Source organism: Pogona vitticeps, chromosome 2 (assembly GCF_051106095.1).
Source record: "Pogona vitticeps strain Pit_001003342236 chromosome 2, PviZW2.1, whole genome shotgun sequence".
NCBI lineage: Eukaryota > Metazoa > Chordata > Lepidosauria > Squamata > Agamidae > Pogona > Pogona vitticeps.
In genome coordinates, this window is record NC_135784.1 from 168,617,584 (window position 1) to 168,636,929 (window position 19,346).

At 43.5% G+C, this 19,346-nt stretch overlaps 1 protein-coding gene across 2 annotated transcripts in view; it reads right to left on the reverse strand.

Moving 5' to 3' along the window:
* The window catches only part of OS9 (OS9 endoplasmic reticulum lectin), a 38,198-nt gene that overhangs the window by 7,356 nt on the left and 11,496 nt on the right, over positions 1-19,346 (reverse strand). For both annotated transcript variants that reach the window (XM_072991164.2, XM_072991163.2), the window contains exons 2-11: positions 14,183-14,359; positions 13,113-13,176; positions 11,252-11,328; positions 9,033-9,131; positions 7,026-7,227; positions 5,268-5,378; positions 4,555-4,673; positions 2,930-2,972; positions 1,828-1,916; positions 398-640 (exon numbers count right to left, since the gene is read on the reverse strand). In XM_072991164.2, the coding sequence (XP_072847265.2) occupies positions 398-640; positions 1,828-1,916; positions 2,930-2,972; positions 4,555-4,673; positions 5,268-5,378; positions 7,026-7,227; positions 9,033-9,131; positions 11,252-11,328; positions 13,113-13,176; positions 14,183-14,359 (1,224 nt within the window). The remainder of the gene's footprint in view (positions 1-397; positions 641-1,827; positions 1,917-2,929; positions 2,973-4,554; positions 4,674-5,267; positions 5,379-7,025; positions 7,228-9,032; positions 9,132-11,251; positions 11,329-13,112; positions 13,177-14,182; positions 14,360-19,346) is intronic.

The following is a 19,346-nucleotide window of genomic DNA, read 5'->3' on the forward strand; positions in this document are numbered from 1 at the left end:
GTCTTTATTGCTCACTTAAATGCCTCGAGAGAAATGGAGTTCTAGAGCTGAGGCCACTAAAGAGAAGGCTTCTTCTGCACACAGCCGGCCTATAAGATTTTAAGGGAAGGCACACTAGAAGGACCGTCAACAAAGGTCTTCGTGTACAGGGCAAGACTATATGAGCTGCAAGCCTTCCTTTTGTGCCTCCTCTTTGTTTTTTTGCTTTTTTTTAAGCCCAAAGGTTTTAGCTTATTCAAGCAGAAGCCACTGGGAATGTAAGTAACAAAGGAGGAGGAGCAGAAAGCCCTGCCTCTGGGATTAGCTCCACCCACAGCTTTCCTGTGCAGGGCAGACCAGGGGAAAGAAAAAGGACAGCACAGATGGGAAACAAAGCTTCAGCTCCAGAGATCCTGACCTCATCAATGATGTGATCAAACTCCTTCTCCATCTCAGACTTCACCTCTTCCTTCAGCTTGGCCATTTCAGACTTGGGCAGCAGGATGTCTTCCAGCTCATTCTCAAATTTCCCCAGAAGATCTTCCTCGTCCTCGTCGCCCTCTTCGGCCCCTTCCTCGCGGTGTTCCGTCCCTACCGCTGTCTCACTTTTGGAAGGGGCTTCTGCCATCACTTCCTCTGACTCACCCGCCTTCTCTTTACTCTGGAGAAAGAAAAGGGGAGTCCCTCAACCAACACCCGAAGGTGGTGCCTGGCTGACCCAGTTCTGCCATCCCATAACTTTGAAAACAAAAGACACAGAATTCATTTTCAGATGTCCACAGAAGAATTATATGTCAGAATAGGATCAAAATCATGTTCACTCTGCTCCCCACTGTAATGCCATCAACATAACTTTCAGCAGTGAATGGCTGCAAATTAGGAAGTAGGCACAGGTATTACCTGTCACGCACCAGTGCATTCGCTCGGTGTGTTACTGGAAATGCCTATGATGACTTCCTAACTGGTGCCAATTTGTGGCGGAAAGTTAGGCTGATGATGTTATGCTAGCAAGCGTAGCAAGCAGGATTTGGGGGCTGGGTTCCTATTTCCTCCCATTTATAAAACTGCCATAGGAAAAATAGCTAAATGATAAATTTCAACACTATGCTTTACATGTGTCCCATAGAAAAGTTCCCAAAATATGGCTTCTACAAAAGAACGGAATACATAACCACTTGTGGCCCAAGAAGGCACAGAGAAACATGTCCTGTACTTGCATGGTATTTTGCAATAGGATTTTGGCCATTCCTGCCCCCTTTAAAAAAAACACTAGATATTCCAAAGTATACATATAGGAGTCAAGTCCAAAGTGATAACTAGAGTGGCATGGACGCAGCTAAATGCAAATAAACTGATTAAAAAAGAGGAGTCTTCCTCTCTTGGCACCACATGAGCCATATACAGGGACAATGCTCACTTACAAGTACAAACCTACAGCTATGTCACTACAGAGTCAGACAACTTGAGTAGAGAAGAAAGCTGCACCATTGTTGGCAAGAGGTTGATCTTCAACACTAAAGAGCTAACCTGATTTGCTTTCTGCTGATTTCTGGGCGAAATGAATCAGTGAGAGCAGGAGACCGTAATAGTCCCGCTGGAACAGACCCCACCCCCTTTCCAACACTGGCCGTCTTCCCAGTTGTCTCTGGGAAGTCCACAAGCAGGAGAAGGGGGCCGAAACTCTTTCCAACACAGTTGTTTTCCAGCAGTGGATGGCAGTACTTCCTAAGAACAGGGAGATTCTCTGTTGCCTCAAAGCCATTCCACATTCGCATAACAGAAGTTTGGCTGAAGTTCTTCTTGAAGCAATCTTCCAAGAAACCAGGGAGCCTTATCATAGAATCTTACCTTCCTGGAGCTCTCCTTCAAATCATGAATGAATTGAACCAGGTCCCCGGGGTTCCGGATCACCTTGAAGTGTATCTTCTTCTTGAAATCTGATAATTCAAACAACAGGTATTAGAACTTCTTTCAGAACTGGCATACAGACAGCGGAACACACACACACTGCAACTTTTAGAAGTTGTGTATGAATGTGCACATATGTATTTGCTTTGCATCATTCCTAATGCTTTAGACTTGACTTTGGAAAACCATTTAAACCCCAGCTCAGTCACTAATTTGTGAGTTTACACTGAGTAAGCTATAGTATTGAAGTGAGGGTATTCAACCCACATGTCAGTTTAAAAAGCTCCCCAAACAGCTTGTACACAACTGACCACAAAATGCACACGCAAACACACAAAAGGCTTACAACTGGACATGGCACAAAGGAAAAAGAAGAAAAAAAATATATGCAGGCACTAGTTCTTAAAGTTATCAAGTTAGGTCTAAATGGCTGGAAATAGTTAAAAGCAAAGGAGCCTGACTAAGCTGATCTATCAGGAAGGCTGAAAGGAAGCATCTTGACTCGGTGACAGAAGTCTTGGTGACAAAGTGCCACTCACCAACAAGGGGCTGGTTGTGTTCCTGGCATACACCCAGTCATGCAATGAGGTCCCTGGCCAGAGACACAACCGGGGCCTTGCAGATGAACAACAATTTGCCATCAATGCTTATGCCATTTCCCTTAGGCAAGCATAAATGGGCCAATTACTTCTTACTGGTGCAAATCTGGCACAGCTCTTCTCCTCTTTTATGCCTTTGAAACTAAGAGCAAACAGCCTTTGAAGGCTTTGCAGTCGGTGTACTTCTGAGAGGTACGTATTTGGTGTAGCAACTGGTGATCGCCACTTAAGAGGAAAGCGCACCTTTGTGATAGTAAAACTGATGGCTCAGGCAGGCAGTTCAGAGCTAAATGAAGACCTTTCGGGGTGCTCCACTTTGAAACATTTCCTGTTAAGGGAAAACCCTACATTGCCTCTCAGCTGAGGGATCCTTTTCCATAGGATCCTTCTGAACCACTTTCTTTAGATCCAGTCATATAACACAGATGGGGCCATGTAACTACCTGCTAGGTGACTGTCTGCTGTCTTCATGATTGGCTCTTCTTCCTGAGGAAAAAGACATCAAGAAAATGATGAGTGGCAAGACACACGGGAGCCACTGTTGTAAGGTAAAGCACCCAACATTTCAGTGTCACGCAAGCCTTACTTTTCCTTTTGCTAGATGAAATAAGTGTCTATGTTTTCTTTGAAATTGTATCTCTGTCATAGACCAGATCCAAGTGGATATGCAGCATTATGCTCCAGCAGTTCCCAACCTTGGGTTCCCAGATGTTCTTGGACCAAAACTCCCTTCACCACTAGCTATGCTTCACCACTAGCTGTGCTGGCCAGAATTTCTGGAAGTTGCAGTCCAAGACCATCTGGGGACCCAAGGTTGAGAACCACTGTTCCAGCAGAGGCACCTATTTTTGTAGGTATGGAACCTTTAACTACCTGTTGAAGTCGGTGCTGTGTTGGAGTTACCTGCAACAGCACCTGACAGACTGAACAATGTTATCTATTTGGATTTCTAACCTTTCCCACCCCCACCCCACAGGCCTATAGTAACATCACATAAAAACATGAATGCACACTTTATCCAATGCCTGCGCTTCTTCCACATCATTAATATATCCCATGAGAGTATTTCAGGAGTAACATTTTGTGCAGGAGGGACGTTATACAGAAATGAGGGAGTGATCGCTTTACATCTACAAACAATATTTTTTTCCTCACACAGATGTTATAATAATCATGTGCTGTCAAGTCAATTCTGACTCATGGTGTTTTTCAGGAAGAAAATATTCAGAAGCAGTTTACACTTCCCTTCTTTTGGGGCTGCCCTGGGACTGTGCAGCTAGCCCAAGAGCACAGTCTCTCTGGAGGTACAGGGGGGAACTGAACCTCTGCCTCTGAAGCAAAATATGTCAACTACTAAGCTATCTCTTTGGTACGGTATGACAATGGGCAATTCAATCATGTGGTTCAGTCATTTGATTTATACACTATTTTCACACTAGGGATCCCTCAACTGGATTACTGTAACGTTCTCTATATGAAATTATTGCTTTAAAGCTCTTTGCAATCATTGCAATCTCTTGAAACCAAGTTTAGTTTGCAAATAGCAAAAAGATAAGGATTTCTCGCTAGCAGCACCAAGACTGTGTGGAACTCCTCAAGAAATCTAGCAAGCCTCTTCTGCTTTACAATTTCAAGCCTTCTATGAAGACGCTTCTACTCAGGAAAGCCTCTTCTGAGTTGCAGTATTTCTGTGAACACTGTGTTAACACTTTAAAATACAGTCATGCTCCTCAATTTCTTATATAATACTGTTTCATCTTCACACACACACACACACACAAAAACACAATATTCTGAGCTGCCACTAGAAAATATTCCTAAAAATACAGAACATAAGCCTGTAAAATGATATAACAGAAGATTTCCACAGTTCAAAATCTAATCAGATACCAGGGAGGCATGCCTTGTCTGTTGTACCCTGCTCTCTTCAAAGAAATCTACTGATGCTTCTCAGGTTTAAAGAAAATGAAAAGATGCTGGCTATTGGCAAACATCTTTAATTGGTGTACATGTTCAAAATGTAATTGGGAAGGGGTATAATTACTCAGGTGTAAGTGCAGCAGGTTACCTTTGTTTGGTCTGGCACCTGGGCCGCTTTCCCATCTCCACGTAGAACTCTCTCCCAGAAATCAGAGTCATCCTCTGGTTCCGTCTCAGGAGGAGGAGGAGGAGAAGGAACTGGAGTCACTGAAGGCATATGTGACACAAAGCACATGAGTGGGAGGGAAATAGCTGGCGCTTACCGACAGCACCCTCAGAAAATCCTCAGGTCTGAGACTATTCTTCACTGTCAAAGTGCAGAATTCTGCAGTCACAGTATTTAGTGTAAAGACAATCTTGGCTCCTGTTTACACATTCCTAGCCTGCAAAGAATGGTACTATATGCATGAGCACAAGTCAAATAAGCTGGCTTGAACTGGCCAAATCTCGCCAAAGATCAGAACTGTACTGGCCTTCTGTACCCTTTAAAACTAGCAAACTCCCGAGGTAACTGGTTCCACTGCCATCCTGCTCTAACAGTTAAGAAGTTTTTCCTGATATTCAGCCAATACATATCTTCTGACTTTTTTGAAGAACTTATTACTTAAATCTAAACCATTATTCCACCCTCAATGCCTATTTTATTTTCAATATCATCCTACTGATGTTGCATTAGCTTTCTCCATGAACCATAACCTCCAGCAGGCCCAATCACTGCACGTATTAACCAGGGATGGGTGTACGGCAGTGGAATTTGTATAATTTGGAGGATGTTAAGTAGATGAAGGGCAACAGACGTACCGCTTCCATCCAAATCTTGAGCGACAGTGTTAGGGTCTTGCTCATTCCAGAGCCGTGTGTCTAGCATCTTCAACTCTTCAGAGATCTCTTCCACTTTGCGCTTGGTGTCAGCTGCAGAAATTTAGATGAGGCATGTTGATTACACAAACTTTTTCGACTTACCACAACTGCCATAGGAGTCTTTTGTTGCCCAAGATCCCTTCTCGTGGTATATGGCTCTTATGAGAGGGCAGAGGGGAAAATGGGCATCAGAAATAGGGTTGGGCATGGGGAGGATGGGGTTTCATCGAGGCGAGAGCAGTTGGGTTTTGGGAGAGCTCCTGAAACTGACGGGGCCCCCTTGGTTTCAAGACCCCCCAATGTAGGGGACAAAAGGACGGTCCACTAGGAAAAGCAGCATCTGAAGCAGCAGAGGCGACAGAAAGGGGAGAGAAGTCGGTGGAAGCTGCTCCCCCCCCCCTTGATGTCTCATCTGAGTGCGCTGACCAAAGAGGAAGCCATGTTGGGCAAGAGCTGGGAACACCTCTTGCAGAGAGTGGAGGAGTCCAGAAGGATGTTGGAAAATATTCTGTCCAGGACTCTTAAGTAAGTGAAGATATGTGTTCTATATAAAGAAACCTTTATGGACCCAAAACAATGACAAAGAAGAAAGCTGGGCTTAACAAGTTAATGAAAGTGGATTAGATCCTGTAACCCTTCAAACCATGGTAGAGCGAGGCTCCTACTCCCATCCTTCAGCCTCGACCAGGAGAAGGAGAAGAAAGAGAAGGAGAAAGAGGGAGAAGGGGAGAAGGTTATTTTGGGACTGAGCTGTTCTAATCAGAGGCAAAAACTCGCTCCAGCAGGACAATCTGGCCGTGGTGTTTTGGACGCACTCGCGTTTCTGAAGATTTTCCAAAGGCAGCTCCCTGTAGAGCATGCTGCAGTAAATCAGCCAGGATGTCACTAAGGCATGTATCACCATAGCCAGTTCAGACCTCTCAAGGAATACATGTAGCTGGCATGCTAGGGTTTAACTCTGCAAATGCACTCCTGGCCACAGACAAAACCTGGGCATCTAGGCTCAGAGATGAATCCAGCAGCACCCCCAAACTGCACAACTGTGTTTTCAGAGGAAGTGTAACCCCATCCAGCACAGGCTGAATCCCTATTCCTTGCTCTGCCTTTCGACTGACCAGGAGCACCTCTGTCTTGTCTGAATTAAATTTTACCTTATCCAGTCCATTACTGACAACAAACACTGATCGAGAACTGAAACAGCTTCCTTGGATTTAGATGGAAAGGAGAGACAGACTTGGATGTCACCCACATAATGGTGACACTAAACTCAAAAACATGTTCTCCAGCCGTACTCTAATGGCAAAAACCACCAATGGCTAGGTATAATTTGCTCTGGAGACCAACATGCCTGTCCCTACACCACTCTGCCTCTCCTCTCTGCTCTTGGCCACAGAAAACGTGGACAATGGGAAAGATGTGGACACGCACTGAACCCCCTCATCACTTAAAACAAGGAGAATCAAGCCCCCAGAAGCCATATGGAAACATAATTCATCTTGAAAACAAGGCAGGTATTCCTTGTGTGCATTTTCTTTCAAAAGAGTTACACTGTTTTGTCCCCAAAAGGTTGCTTCAAGGTCCAGTGCCTTCAGTATCATGCACCCGAACAGCGCTAGATTCCTTTTCTGGAGCAGCCCCAGTGAGAAACACATGGCCTCAGAACTGTAGTCCCAGCCAACAGGACACTGAAGTACTCACACACTTGGGCCTTGACGTACTCCACGTATTCGGCAGGGCTCAAGGCCGGATGGCAGCGGATGGTCTGAGGGGTGGCAGTGGACGGTGGCCGCAAGAAAGGGTGATGGCAGATGCGCGTGGTGTGAACTGTCAGCACGTAGGAACAGGACTGAGGCTCATCAACTCGGGCAATGTAGTCACCTGAACCTTCCTCACACAGAAACTGGAACGGAAATGTGAAGAAATTCTTTTTTTTTATTATTGCCATGTCGACACCCCTCCTTTGTATCCTCCCCATTTTCTATGCCACTCAAGGCAACTAGCTATACTAACACTCAAATAAATTATAAGTTCCCATTAAACCCCCACTGTTAAAAGGCCAAGGCAGGCATTCAAGAGATTTAACTGGGATAAAATAGAGAGCGCATCTCTTTGAAAGAAGCATATTTCGAACCAAATCACTCCGCTTGGGTGAAAGAAGGCTCTCACTGGTTCATGACAGAGCTTGGCTACATTCGAAAATTAATTTGTCATTGCAAAATGTGGAAAGTCAGGAGTTTAATTCATTATTGTTAAGATGTAAAACTGTAATTGCTTAATGAATTAGGGTTATTAATCCATTACTTAAATTGTTAGATATAAAATACACAGAGGAACTTACACAGAATGGTATCCTGGAGGACTTTTTGAACTGCTGGATAGTTAAGTGGCTTAGGTTTCTGGCTGAGGAGCCAGAGGTTGGGAGTTTGATTCCCCACTGTGCCTCCTTGACTCAATGATCCATAGGGCCCCTTACAGCTCTGCAGTTCTAAGAATATTACAATAGCCCATGGATGGCTGCCAATGAACCCCAGTGGCACATTTGTCACTGAAATAACCTTCCTCAATCTGCAACTCTTCTGCAGTTGGTCTACAAATTCCAAGACATAACTGTTAGCTGTGATTGCTTAACTAGTGTAGTTGAAAACTGTCTAGTCATGAGACACTGTTTGTCCTGGACAACTGAAGCTCATTTCTTTACACCCATGGAAGATGAACCCGTACAACTTCAACTGGCTCCATATTGAGCCACTAACAGCTTTCACATGCCCTTCTTTATCAGGACACTAACAACAGTTATTGAACTTTATGCTTCAACAGGCTGTCAATCTTTGTAAATGCCAGAGGACTCTGTTCTTGTTTCAATAAGCCTAAGGCAGAAACTAGACTTCCTCTTTGTAAATTTTCTGGAGAGGCCTGTACTTAGGGAAAAGGCCATGGAAATTGTTCCAGCTTGATCTTCCACTTGATGTCAAAGGCTGGTTTTGTTCCAAATGCAAACTTCAAAAAGCATTTTTCAAACAAAACTAGCCATGAGAGACTGGAAGCTAGGATTCTTCTGATTGTGTGAATGCGCCATAGAGGTCATGGATGTGGCAGCAATTTGACTAATGTGACCTACACATCTGTACAAAAAAGAAAGACTGGGGGGTGTAAGGAGTTATATGTTCAGAGAGGTACTTATAGGAATTGTAGGGAGTGATAATACAGAGATAGCACCTGGCTGTCTCTTCCAAAAGCTGAGGCGGGTGGTGGTGATTTCAGTGTGTACAAGTAGGGTATGTGTGTACACACATTCATTTTCAAAGGGCACAGCTATAATTATTAAAAATGTCACTCTGAAAACATTGGCTAGATTAATATTATTTTCCTTAAATATATTTATATGAACATCTTATTTGAAGCTCTGGTCCAAGGTTCAGCCCTGTCTTCAACAGCTGCAGGGTAGATTTAGGAGAAAAGTCTCCCACTTCCACAACTTTCCAGGACCAGTGACAAGACTCCTCTTTCTGTTCTGCTGACGACTCTGGTGACTCTTTAAGGGCAGAAGAGAATTCTGTCACGGTTTTCAAGACAGTCTATTTGATTTGACTTTTTATTTTATGGTTTTCTGCTGTTTTGCTTTTATGGCTTGATGTCACTGCATTGTGCTAATGGGGCAATAGATAAATAAATGAAATAAAGAAATAATAACATGCTCTTCCTCACCCTGACTTCAGCCTCTCTGGGCTTCCCATTCAGGTTACACTTGGATCCATTGATATAAGTCTGGCTGTGGTAACGCTTCAGCTTGTGCTGCTTGGAAGCCTGTGAGGGAAGGGGAGAACCAAAAAAGGCTTAAGATATTACTTTATATTCAACTACTTTTCCCTCATTCATTTCCAATTCCTCAAAAGCCCTCTTTTAAGCTTTAGTTGAAGGTAAATTTGCTCAGTGATGGGCCCAAATACAAGGAGAATTTCATTTATTTAATTAAAAGCATTTCTTAATTATGTCTCTACCTCGGCTAAAACTTCCTACTCAACAGAAGGAGGAAAGTAACAAGTCACATTCTTTTGTGTGGTGGCACTTTAAGTCAGGTATATACAGTAAGAGGTTTATTTTAAATACATTACACCCACATATGTATATGCCTGTGTATATGTATATTTTGCCGCCTTTCAAGAATAAGGACTTCCTTTAACCAACATCAAAGAGGAAGAGACCAAGCTCTCCACTCTGTAGAAGTACAGCCAAGCTTCCTTGGGTGGTTTACAAACAGTACCAAAATAGTGCTATTAGGTTATCAAAGCTCCTTAATATTTAAACTACAGTGGTGCCTCGCATAACGATCGCTCCGTTTAGCGATGAAATCGCTTTGCGATGAACTTTTTCCCATCGCAAGAGTGATCGTTTTGCGATGGCCCCTATGGGGAAAATTCGCTTTGCGATGATCGTGGGGGAGCGCTCCCCTACGATCATCACAAAGGCCCCACCGGTCAGCTGTTCCAAACGGGCTTTGCGCTGCTCGCGGGGAAGGACTTCCCCGGGAGCAGCCCAAAGGCTCGCTTTTTGGAACAGCTGACCGGCGGCCTTTGGGCTGCTGGCGGGGAAGCGCTTCTCTGGGGGCAGTGGAAATGCCCGCCCCTCAGCTCTTCTGAAAGGCAGGCGTTTCGGCTTCTCCCGGAGAAGCGCTTCTCTGGGAGCAGCCGAAACGCCTGCCCCTCAGCTCTTCTGAAAGGCTGGCGCTTCAGCTTCTCCCGGAGAAGCGCTTCCTGGAGAAAAGCAGGCGTGCGCTCGGGAGGAGGGCGGGGGAGCTTAACAATTTCACTTAACAGCGATTTTCCTGGAACGGATTATCATCGTCAAGCAGGGCACCACTGTATTTTTAATCACAGAGTCATGGAACTGGAAGGTGCCTATAAGGCCACTGGATTCAACGCTCTGCTCAAATCAAAGCAGCTCTGACAGATGGTTGTCCAATTTTCTCTTGAATGCCTCCAGCTTTGGAGTGCTCACAACTTCCCGAGGTAATTGTCTCCCCACTGTTGTACTGTAAGTTAGGAAGTTTTTCTGATATTCAACCAAAATCTGGATTCCTGCAACTTGAGACCATTATTACATGTTCTGCACTCTGAGATGATCAAGAACAGATCTTGCCCCTCCTCTGTATGACTACCTTTCAAGTGTTTGAAGAGTGCTATCCTATCTCCCCTCAGTCTTCTTTTCTCAAGGTTGAACATGCCCAGTTCTTTCAGTCTTCTCGTAGGGCTTGGTTTCCTGTCCCCTGATCATCCTTGTGGCCCTTCTCTGAATGTGCTCCAGTTTGTTGGCATCCTTCAAGTGTGATGTACAGAACTGGAGATAGCATTATAGAGGCCTAACCAGCCCCGAATAGAAGAGAACTAGTACTGTACTTCACAGAATTTGGAGACTATACTTCCGATAATGCAGCCTAGAACTGCACTTGCCTTTTTTTGCAGCTCATATTCAACCTTGTGGTCTACAACAATTCCAAGATCCTTCTCACATGCAGTATTGAGACACCTAAGTCCCATCTTGTACTTATTCCTCTCAAATTCCATTGTTATCTGTTACAATTTTTCTATCCCCACTGAGTAGGTGAGCCACTATGGGAAAACAGCAGCTAAGACAAGCTGTGCAAACAATGGAACAGGGTTCCCAGTCCAGGAGATTTTTTTTGACAATGATTCAGTTTTGGTATAGATAGTGCAAACCTGAAGAGTTCAGAATGGAATGGGCCAGAGGACTAAGGGAGGAAGAGCCTCTTACAAGGAAGTCAAACTTCTCCATCTTAACTTAAGTGTTGCAGTTGGCAAAGGGAAGAAAAACTGCTTATACCTTAAACTTTTGTATCAGTCTTAGGCAGATACAACCTCTTAGCCTTTCCACACTGCTTGAAATCTCACATCCTAGAGAATACCTACCTTTGCTGTTTCATTATCCCAGTCAAATGCTGACTGGTAATGTCCAAGGTACAGGATATCACCTTTGATTTCAGACTCTGGAAAGCAAACATAAGGTGAGATACGAATGATCAGTAAATAACCGGAAGCCAGGATCTCGCATCTGACAAAATGGACTTGCCCCATGAAAAGTTCTACTATATTGCATTTCTTATAAACGCCATAAGACACCTCGGTTTTGTTTCAAGAAGACAGTCTAGCGTGGATCAGAGGCAAAAAAAGAAACCTGTCTGAGCTGCTCGACCCCTTCCTTTCCAAGTCAAAATTGTGGGCTAAACCGCAGAAGCCTGTGCTGCAGGGTCAGAAGACCAGCAATTGTAAGTTTGAATCCACGCGACGGAATGAGCACCCGTCGCCTGTCCCAGCTCCTGCCAACCTAGCGGTTCGAAAGCATGCAAATGCAAGTAGATAAATAGGTACCATCTCGGTGGGAAGGTAAACAGCGTTCCGTGTCTAAATCACACTGGCCATGTGACCACGGAAAGATTGTCTTCGGACAAACGCTGGCTCTATGGCTTGAAGAGCGGGATGAGTGCTGCCCCCTAGAGTCGGACACGACTGGACAAAAATTGTCAAGGGGAACCTTTACCTTAGCTGGCTGGCTGACCGTGATACTAAAAGCTTTATTTATGCATATCGTTGAAGCAAATCCTTCAAACACCAGGCCTACATAATCACAATCCTTTGAGAACATTGTAAGGTCCTCAAACCCAAACACAGAAAAAACAGTGAGATATAAGGCATGGTGTTTGTAGGCATTAATTCTGTGATTCTAGGTTCTGTGATATGTGGGGAAAATGCAGGACTAAGGGTGCAACTACACAGCAGAATGGTTTGATCCACTGTGTAGTCACAGTTTTATCAAATCAGGGTTTCCCAAGAGAATCTCTGTGGCCACCCAGACTACAACCTGAGAAGTCACCAGAGCAAAGCCAACAGCAGAAGCTGCTTTAAAGTGCTAACAAAGTGCTAATTACAATTTCCACTTCTCTTTTTTTTTGTTCTAGTTCTACTGAAATTCTGCTGCAGTGTTGATTTGAAACCTTTTTTTAAAAAAAGACACTGTGTGGAGAATCAGTTGGCTAGTAAAGGGAATCTGACAGTATTTCCCTGTATTTCTTCTGATCTGTTGGTAATGTGCAATACAATGACTTATTTATAGGGAGTAACAACAACAACAACAACAACAACAACAACAACAACAACAACAATAGCAACCTGTCTACTAAACAGTAACAAGCAATGCAAAATTCCTTTTAAAATATGTCCGGAGCTCTGTCCATAAGCATCTCTAAAATATAATTCAGTCAAGTCAATTCTGACTCACAGCGACTCTTTTCAGGGTTTTTTTAGGTAGAGAGTACTCAGGAGTGGTGTCCCATTCCCTTCTTCTGGACGTACTGTGGGGACTGTGCATCTTGCCCAAGGCCACCCAGGCTGGCTCTTCTCACAGGAGCCACAGTGCAGAATTGAACTCTCAATCTCTGGCTCCCCAGCTAGGTACCTAACTCACCGAGCTATCCAGCCAGGTATAAGTATCTCTAGAGCCTTATTAAAGATGCCCAAACTGGTGACTATGACTACATCTTGTGGCAGCAAATTCTACAGTTTAAACATACAGGATGTGACTCGACACTTCCTTTTTTCATCTTTTTAGTCTTCTCTGACTTTGTTTCAGCAGATGACCCCAGGTGAGACCTATTTTATTTATTTACTTTAGTAATAAAGTTTCTATCCTACCCACCGAGCAACCAGGAATTACTCTGGGCAGCCTAGACCAACAGGTAGATAAGCAACCAAATGACAAAGAAGGAAATTGTACCTTCCATGTGGTATTGCTGGATGTGCTTCCCATAACAGAACTCGTATGTCCACCAGTCCTTAGTCTGAGGAAAAAATGGCAATATTAACCAAGGTACTTGATTAAAGGAAAGCTTTGTTAAGTTCCTCACATACTCAAATTCTCTTAAACGACCAAGACACAAAAGTCTGCCACCAGAAAGGCCTAATCATGCAAATGAGCAGACAGTGCATCTTAGTGTTGAAACTCCCTACTTTTTGATTATAAATGCTGTTCACATACTCAAAGACCTCAAGAACTAATGCAGAAGCCTGAAAAAAAACTACTGCAGTGCATTTTTAGTAGCACTGCAAGAGCAAACTAGCTTTAAAAAAAATCTTAGCTGACTGATTGATTTAACCTAGGTAAGACTGAGCATCATTTTTTAAAAAATGTGTATGTATCATATTTACATGCCTTTCAATAATGCAAGTTCTCTATAAAAAATTTGACTGCTTTGTTACTAAATAGCAACAAGATATAAAATTAAAGATGGCTTTTCTGTCCCATGATGAACATTGCTTTCATTTATTAAAAGGCACTTATTTCAAACTCCATTCAATAATATAAAAAGTTGCCCTGTACTAAGGTTTCAGAAAGCAACAACTTCCAGACAGCAATCAATTGGCAAAACAGAGTCTACCTGTTCCCACTATGGCATGGCAGAAGGCGTGTTTGGGTTAAACACCAAGAATGTAGTTTCAAACTTCAGTCAGAAATTCACAGGACAGGCTTAGGCAAGCCTCACTTTCCACATCTGGGAAATGGGAACACTCACAAATGATCTCCAATGGGTTTATGTGATGATTATTTAAATGAAAGCACTTAACCTACTTAAGATTCTAATGAAAAAGTTAGCAGCAGGGAATGTTTGCTCATCTGGCCTGTTTTATGTGCTGTTATGAGCACTGCAAAGAAAAGCATTTCAGAGCAGATAATAATATAGATTATTAAAATGTAATATTAATAGGGACCCCAGCATGGTATTCATTTCTCTTGGCTGTGTCTGTTCTCCTAATGATCCACTCCTTCAAAACCTAATCTAAACTCACCTTGATAAGGCAAGGGGCCGCTTCCATCGGCTTCAGGAGTTCCAAAATACCCAACCCAGTATAGCTTTGTGGATCTTCCTCTTTGTCCTGGTGTATCTTCACAGCAGCCACTGGTAGCCGGCACTCGTATTTCTGCTTGTATTTGGATGAGATGGTCACCACATCAGCCGACTTGCTCTAGGAAGGTAAAAAAGAAGGGAGGCACGTCTAATTAGACAGATACAATCTCTCACGAGGCTGGCAGGCAGCGTAAGTCCAGGGGACCCAAAAAGTGTAATCAGTGTGGGAATGATCTGACCTGTGATTTCTGAAAGAATGCCAGTTTTCCTGCACTTTAAATGCTATCTTGTGGATCTATAATTATATTATTTATTTTTTCACACATCAGCCTGGGAGGGCTGCCAAAGCAATACACGGGAGGAAAAGATGAAAACAGTGCTTAGAGCCAGGAAAAAGCAATTTAAATGCCAACAGTGATCATCCATGCTCTTTAAAAACAGACCAACAATTCTAAACACCAGTTTTAAAAACTGGTTTTTACACAAAAACGGTTACACAACGCAATGTAGTCTTGGCTGACTTCCCATCGCGAAGGAGTTCCATAGTTGAAATTCTGCTACAGAAACCGTCTGGTGCACAGCCCACTCCCTCCCATTTCCTTTTCATCTATTTCATCTATTTTGTCTCTTTGCTTTTTCCGACATTAAATTGGACGGGCACAGGAACTGCCTTCAAAAGCTGAGCATCCTGACTGTTCACCTCCTGCAGGGAAACTCAGAGGGTGATTTCCTTGATATGGAGACCCATTTTGATTGTGTTGAGAAATCATAGCCCCATTCCTCACAGAGCAAGGGCATGCTTCAGAACACTTTCATCTGGGGGATTGCTGGACAAAGACATTTATATCCGAAACTACCCTGAAGCTTGAGAAATACTGTACCACACCTTCCTGTAGATTCTGTACTCTGTAAATTTTGAAACATAGTTGTTCTTAATTTTTTTTAATGCTAGAGTCTTCAGTGGGCTATGCAGCAAGCACACAGAATTCTCAAATTCCTAATAGGAAAAATGGATTGCTTTATTAAACACATTGTGGGATTTGAGACTCCAACGCTAGAACAATGTGGGGAAGAAAAAGATAGCATTTGCTTTGTAGGTATCGAGCATGTAAATACCTGTGAGCTTTAACAGAAAGGTTTACTTCTAGATGCCACTTTTAGGTAAGGAAGACCAAAAAACTTTCAGGGTCCTTTTATGGAGATATTTCTGGATACACAAATTCACATAGCAATAACACATAATTACATGAACAGAAGATCACTCACTGCCATGTCCTTCAACAATCAACACAGTCAGCAATGCTTACATAACCAACATGCAAAGTCAGCACTAAGAGGTCACTGCGGGTTCAGCTCCAACAGCCCAGCAACTACTACTAAGGTATAAGAAACCAGAATACAGGTGCCTGCTCTCTAATATAACAATGAGAAGCTTGTTTATAGCAGAGGCTCATGAAACCCAAACTAAGTGATACTAAGGGACAGTGCATGCCATTTTTTAAAAAAAGGCCTGAAATCAACACCAGGGTAGATAAAAATCAATGATATTTTAAAAATCAACTTGATTTCATTCACAATTTAAATATACTAAAAAACATTTTTAAAAGTTAAATCGTGATTGAAATCAAGTTGATTTAAATCAAATCCACCCTGTGACAAAGTATCTCAAGCCCGAAAAAGGAATCTGTTACTGAATAATGTAACAGCTACTTCACAGGGCACAATCTATTTAGCACTCACTTAATTAGCAGAGTGAAGGCTGAGCATGTGTGCACACTATGTGTCAACAGCAGAACCCATTAGAAATAAAGACACCAGGAGGTCTACCAGTTAGCTATTTCCAGACAAGCCTCCAGAACTCTGGAAGAGACCCTGGCCCTGCTTTAGCTTTGTAGAGGCAAGAAGAAGAGAACTGGCCAACGTATGTGAGCATCCTTTGAGATCAGGGCGCTGCTGCTGCTGCTTGCTTACAGCTTGAAGGAAAGGAAGCCCCCCAAAAAAGGACAGGCTTCCTTTGACCGTCTCTAGTTCTTACTGTTTTCAGCCACGAAATAGACAGTTCCTCTTTCTTGATTTTTTGTTTGTTTGTTTTCAAAGCCAAGTTCCCCAGGCAGCTGGGTTCTGTGAACTTCACCACACTCGAAGGCTTTTCTGTGCTTTCACAGAGTGACAGAACGCCCGCGACGGCGGCCTTTTTCAGCCTGCAAAGGAGGACAACAAGGGCAACGGCAACAGTGCTTAAGGCACCTCCAGCCAGCCTTCATATTCCCCGGAGGCACTCACAGCACAGATGGTGCAAGGCTGAGGTACGATGACGCAACTCTTGCTAGCCGAGCAAACATACTGTGAGTGCTGTCCTCTGAAGATGCCAGCCACAGAGACTGGCGAAACGTTAGATAAAACAACCTTCAGAACACGGCCAAAGAGCCCAAAAAACCCACAACAACCATACTGTGTTTCCCTGAAAAATAAGACAGGATCTTATATTAATTTTTGCTCAAAAAAAACCACAAAACATTAGAGCTTATTTTCAGGGGATGTCTTATTTTATAGTCATGTCATCTTCTGGTTGCTGCACAATGCAGCACAAGGGTGGAGAGCAGGGTTTCACTCAACTAGGGCTTATTTTTGGGGTAGGGTTCATATTACAAGCATCCTGAAAAATCCTACTAGAGCTTATTTTCAGGTTAGGTCTTATTTTCAGGAAAACAGGGTACTCTCAGCAAGGCACCTTTCCAAGAGAAGGCCAAGAAAGCCCCCATTTTTGCAAAGGGCAAAGATAGGGCCCGTGGGAAGCAAGACAGCTTGACAGGGGCCTAAAGGGAAAATTGGGGCCTGGATGATCATCATTACTCTTTGACTACAGTTAACTATTCTTGACCATGAAGCCAAGAATACTTTTGAAACACCTAAAGGTAAAGCAGGCTTTGTGTGTGTGTTTAGTCGTTTAGTCGTGTCCGACTCTTCGTGACCCCATGGACCAGAGCACGCCAGGCCCTCCTGTCTTCCACTGCCTCCCGGAGTTGGGTCAGATTCATGTTGGTTGCTTCGCAGACACTGTCCAGCCATCTCATCCTCGGTCGTCCCCTTCTCCTCTTGCCATCACACCTTCCTAACATCAAGGTTTTTTCCAAGGACTCTTTTCTTCTCATGAGATGGCCAAAGTATTGGAGCCTCAGCTTCAGGATCTGTCCTTCAAGTGAGCATTCAGGGTTGATTTCCTTTAGAACTGATAGGTTTGTTCTCCTTGCAGTCCAGGGGATTCTCAAGAGCCTCCTCCAGCACCACAATTCAAAGGCATCAATTCTTCGGCGGTCTGCTTTCTTTATGGTCCAGCTCTCACTTCCATACATCATGACAGGAAAAACCATAGCTTTGACTATTCGGACTTTTGTTGGCAAGGTGATGTCTCTGCTTTTCAAGATGCTGTCAAGATTTGTCATCGCTTTCCTCCCAAGAAGAAGGCGCCTTTTAATTTCAGGGCTGCTGTCTCCATCTGCAGTGATCATGGAGCCCAGGAAGATAAAATTTGACACTGCCTCCATATCTTCCCCTTCTATTTCCCAGGAGGTGATGGGACCAGTGGCCATGATCTTAGTTTTTTTGATATTGAGTTTCAGACCGTTTTTTGCACTCTCCTCTTTCACTCTCATTACAAGGTTCTTTAATTCCTCCTCACTTTCTGCCATCAGAGTGGTGTCATCTGCATATCGGAGGTTGTTGATATTTCTTCCGGCAATCTTAATTCCGGCTTGGGTTTCTTCCAGTCCAGCCTTCCGCATGATGTATTCTGCATATAAGTTAAATAAGCTGGGGGACAATATACAGCCTTGCCGTACTCCTTTCCCAATTTTGAACCACTCAGTTGTTCCATGACCAGTTCTAACTGTTGCTTCCTGTCCCACATATAGGTTTCTCAGGAGACAGATAAAGTGGTCAGGCACTCCCATTTCTTTAAGAACTTGCCATAGTTTGCTGTGGTCCACACAGTCAAAGGCTTTCGCATAGTCAATGAAGCAGAAGTAGATATTTTTCTGGAACTCTCTGGCTTTCTCCATAATCCAGCGCAAGTTAGCAATTTGGTCTCGAGTTCCTCTGCCTCTTCGGAATCCAGCTTGTACTTCTGGGAGTTCTCGGTCCACATACTGCTGAAGCCTACCTTGTAGGATTTTGAGCATAACCTTGCTAGCGTGTGAAATGAGTGCAATTGTACGGTAGTTGGAGCATTCTTTGGCACTGCCTTTCTTTGGGATTGGGATGTAGACTGATCTTTTCCAATCCTCTGGCCACTGTTGAGTTTTCCAAACTTGCTGGCATATTGAATGTAGCACCTTAACAGCATCATCTTTCAAGATTTTAAATAGTTCAACTGGAATGCCATCACCTCCACTGGCCTTGTTGTTAGCCAGGCTTTCTAAGGCCCACTTGACTTCGCTCTCCAGGATGTCTGGCTCAAGGTCAGCAACTACATTGTCTGGGTTGTCCGGGATATCCAAATCTTTCTGATATAATTCCTCTGTGTATTCTTGCCACCTCTTCTTGACGTCTTCTGCTTCTGTTAGGTCCCTCCCATTTTTGTCTTTTATCATGTTCATCTTTGCGCAAAATGTTCCTCTAATATCTCCAATTTTCCTGAACAGATCTCTGGTCTTTCCTTTTCTGTTATCTTCCTCTATCTCTTTGCATTGTTCATTTAAGAAGGCCCTCTTGTCTCTCCTTGCTATTCTTTGGAAGTCTGCATTCAATTTTCTGTAACTTTCCCTATCTCCCTCGCATTTTGCTTCCCTTCTCCTCTCTGCTATTTCTAAGGCCTCGTTGGACAGCCACTTTGCTTTCTTGCATTTCCTTTTCTTTGGGATGGTTTTCGTTGCTGCCTCCTGGACAATGTTACGAGCCTCTATCCAAAGTTCTTCAGGCACTCTGTCCACCAAATCTAGTTCCTTAAATCTGTTCTTTACTTCCACTGTGTATTCATAAGGGATTTGGTTTAGATTATACCTGAGTGGCCCAGTGGTTTTTCCTAATCTCTTCAGTCTAAGCTTGAATTTTGCTATGAGAAGCTGATGATCAGAACCACAGTCAGCTCCAGGTCTTGTTTTTGCTGA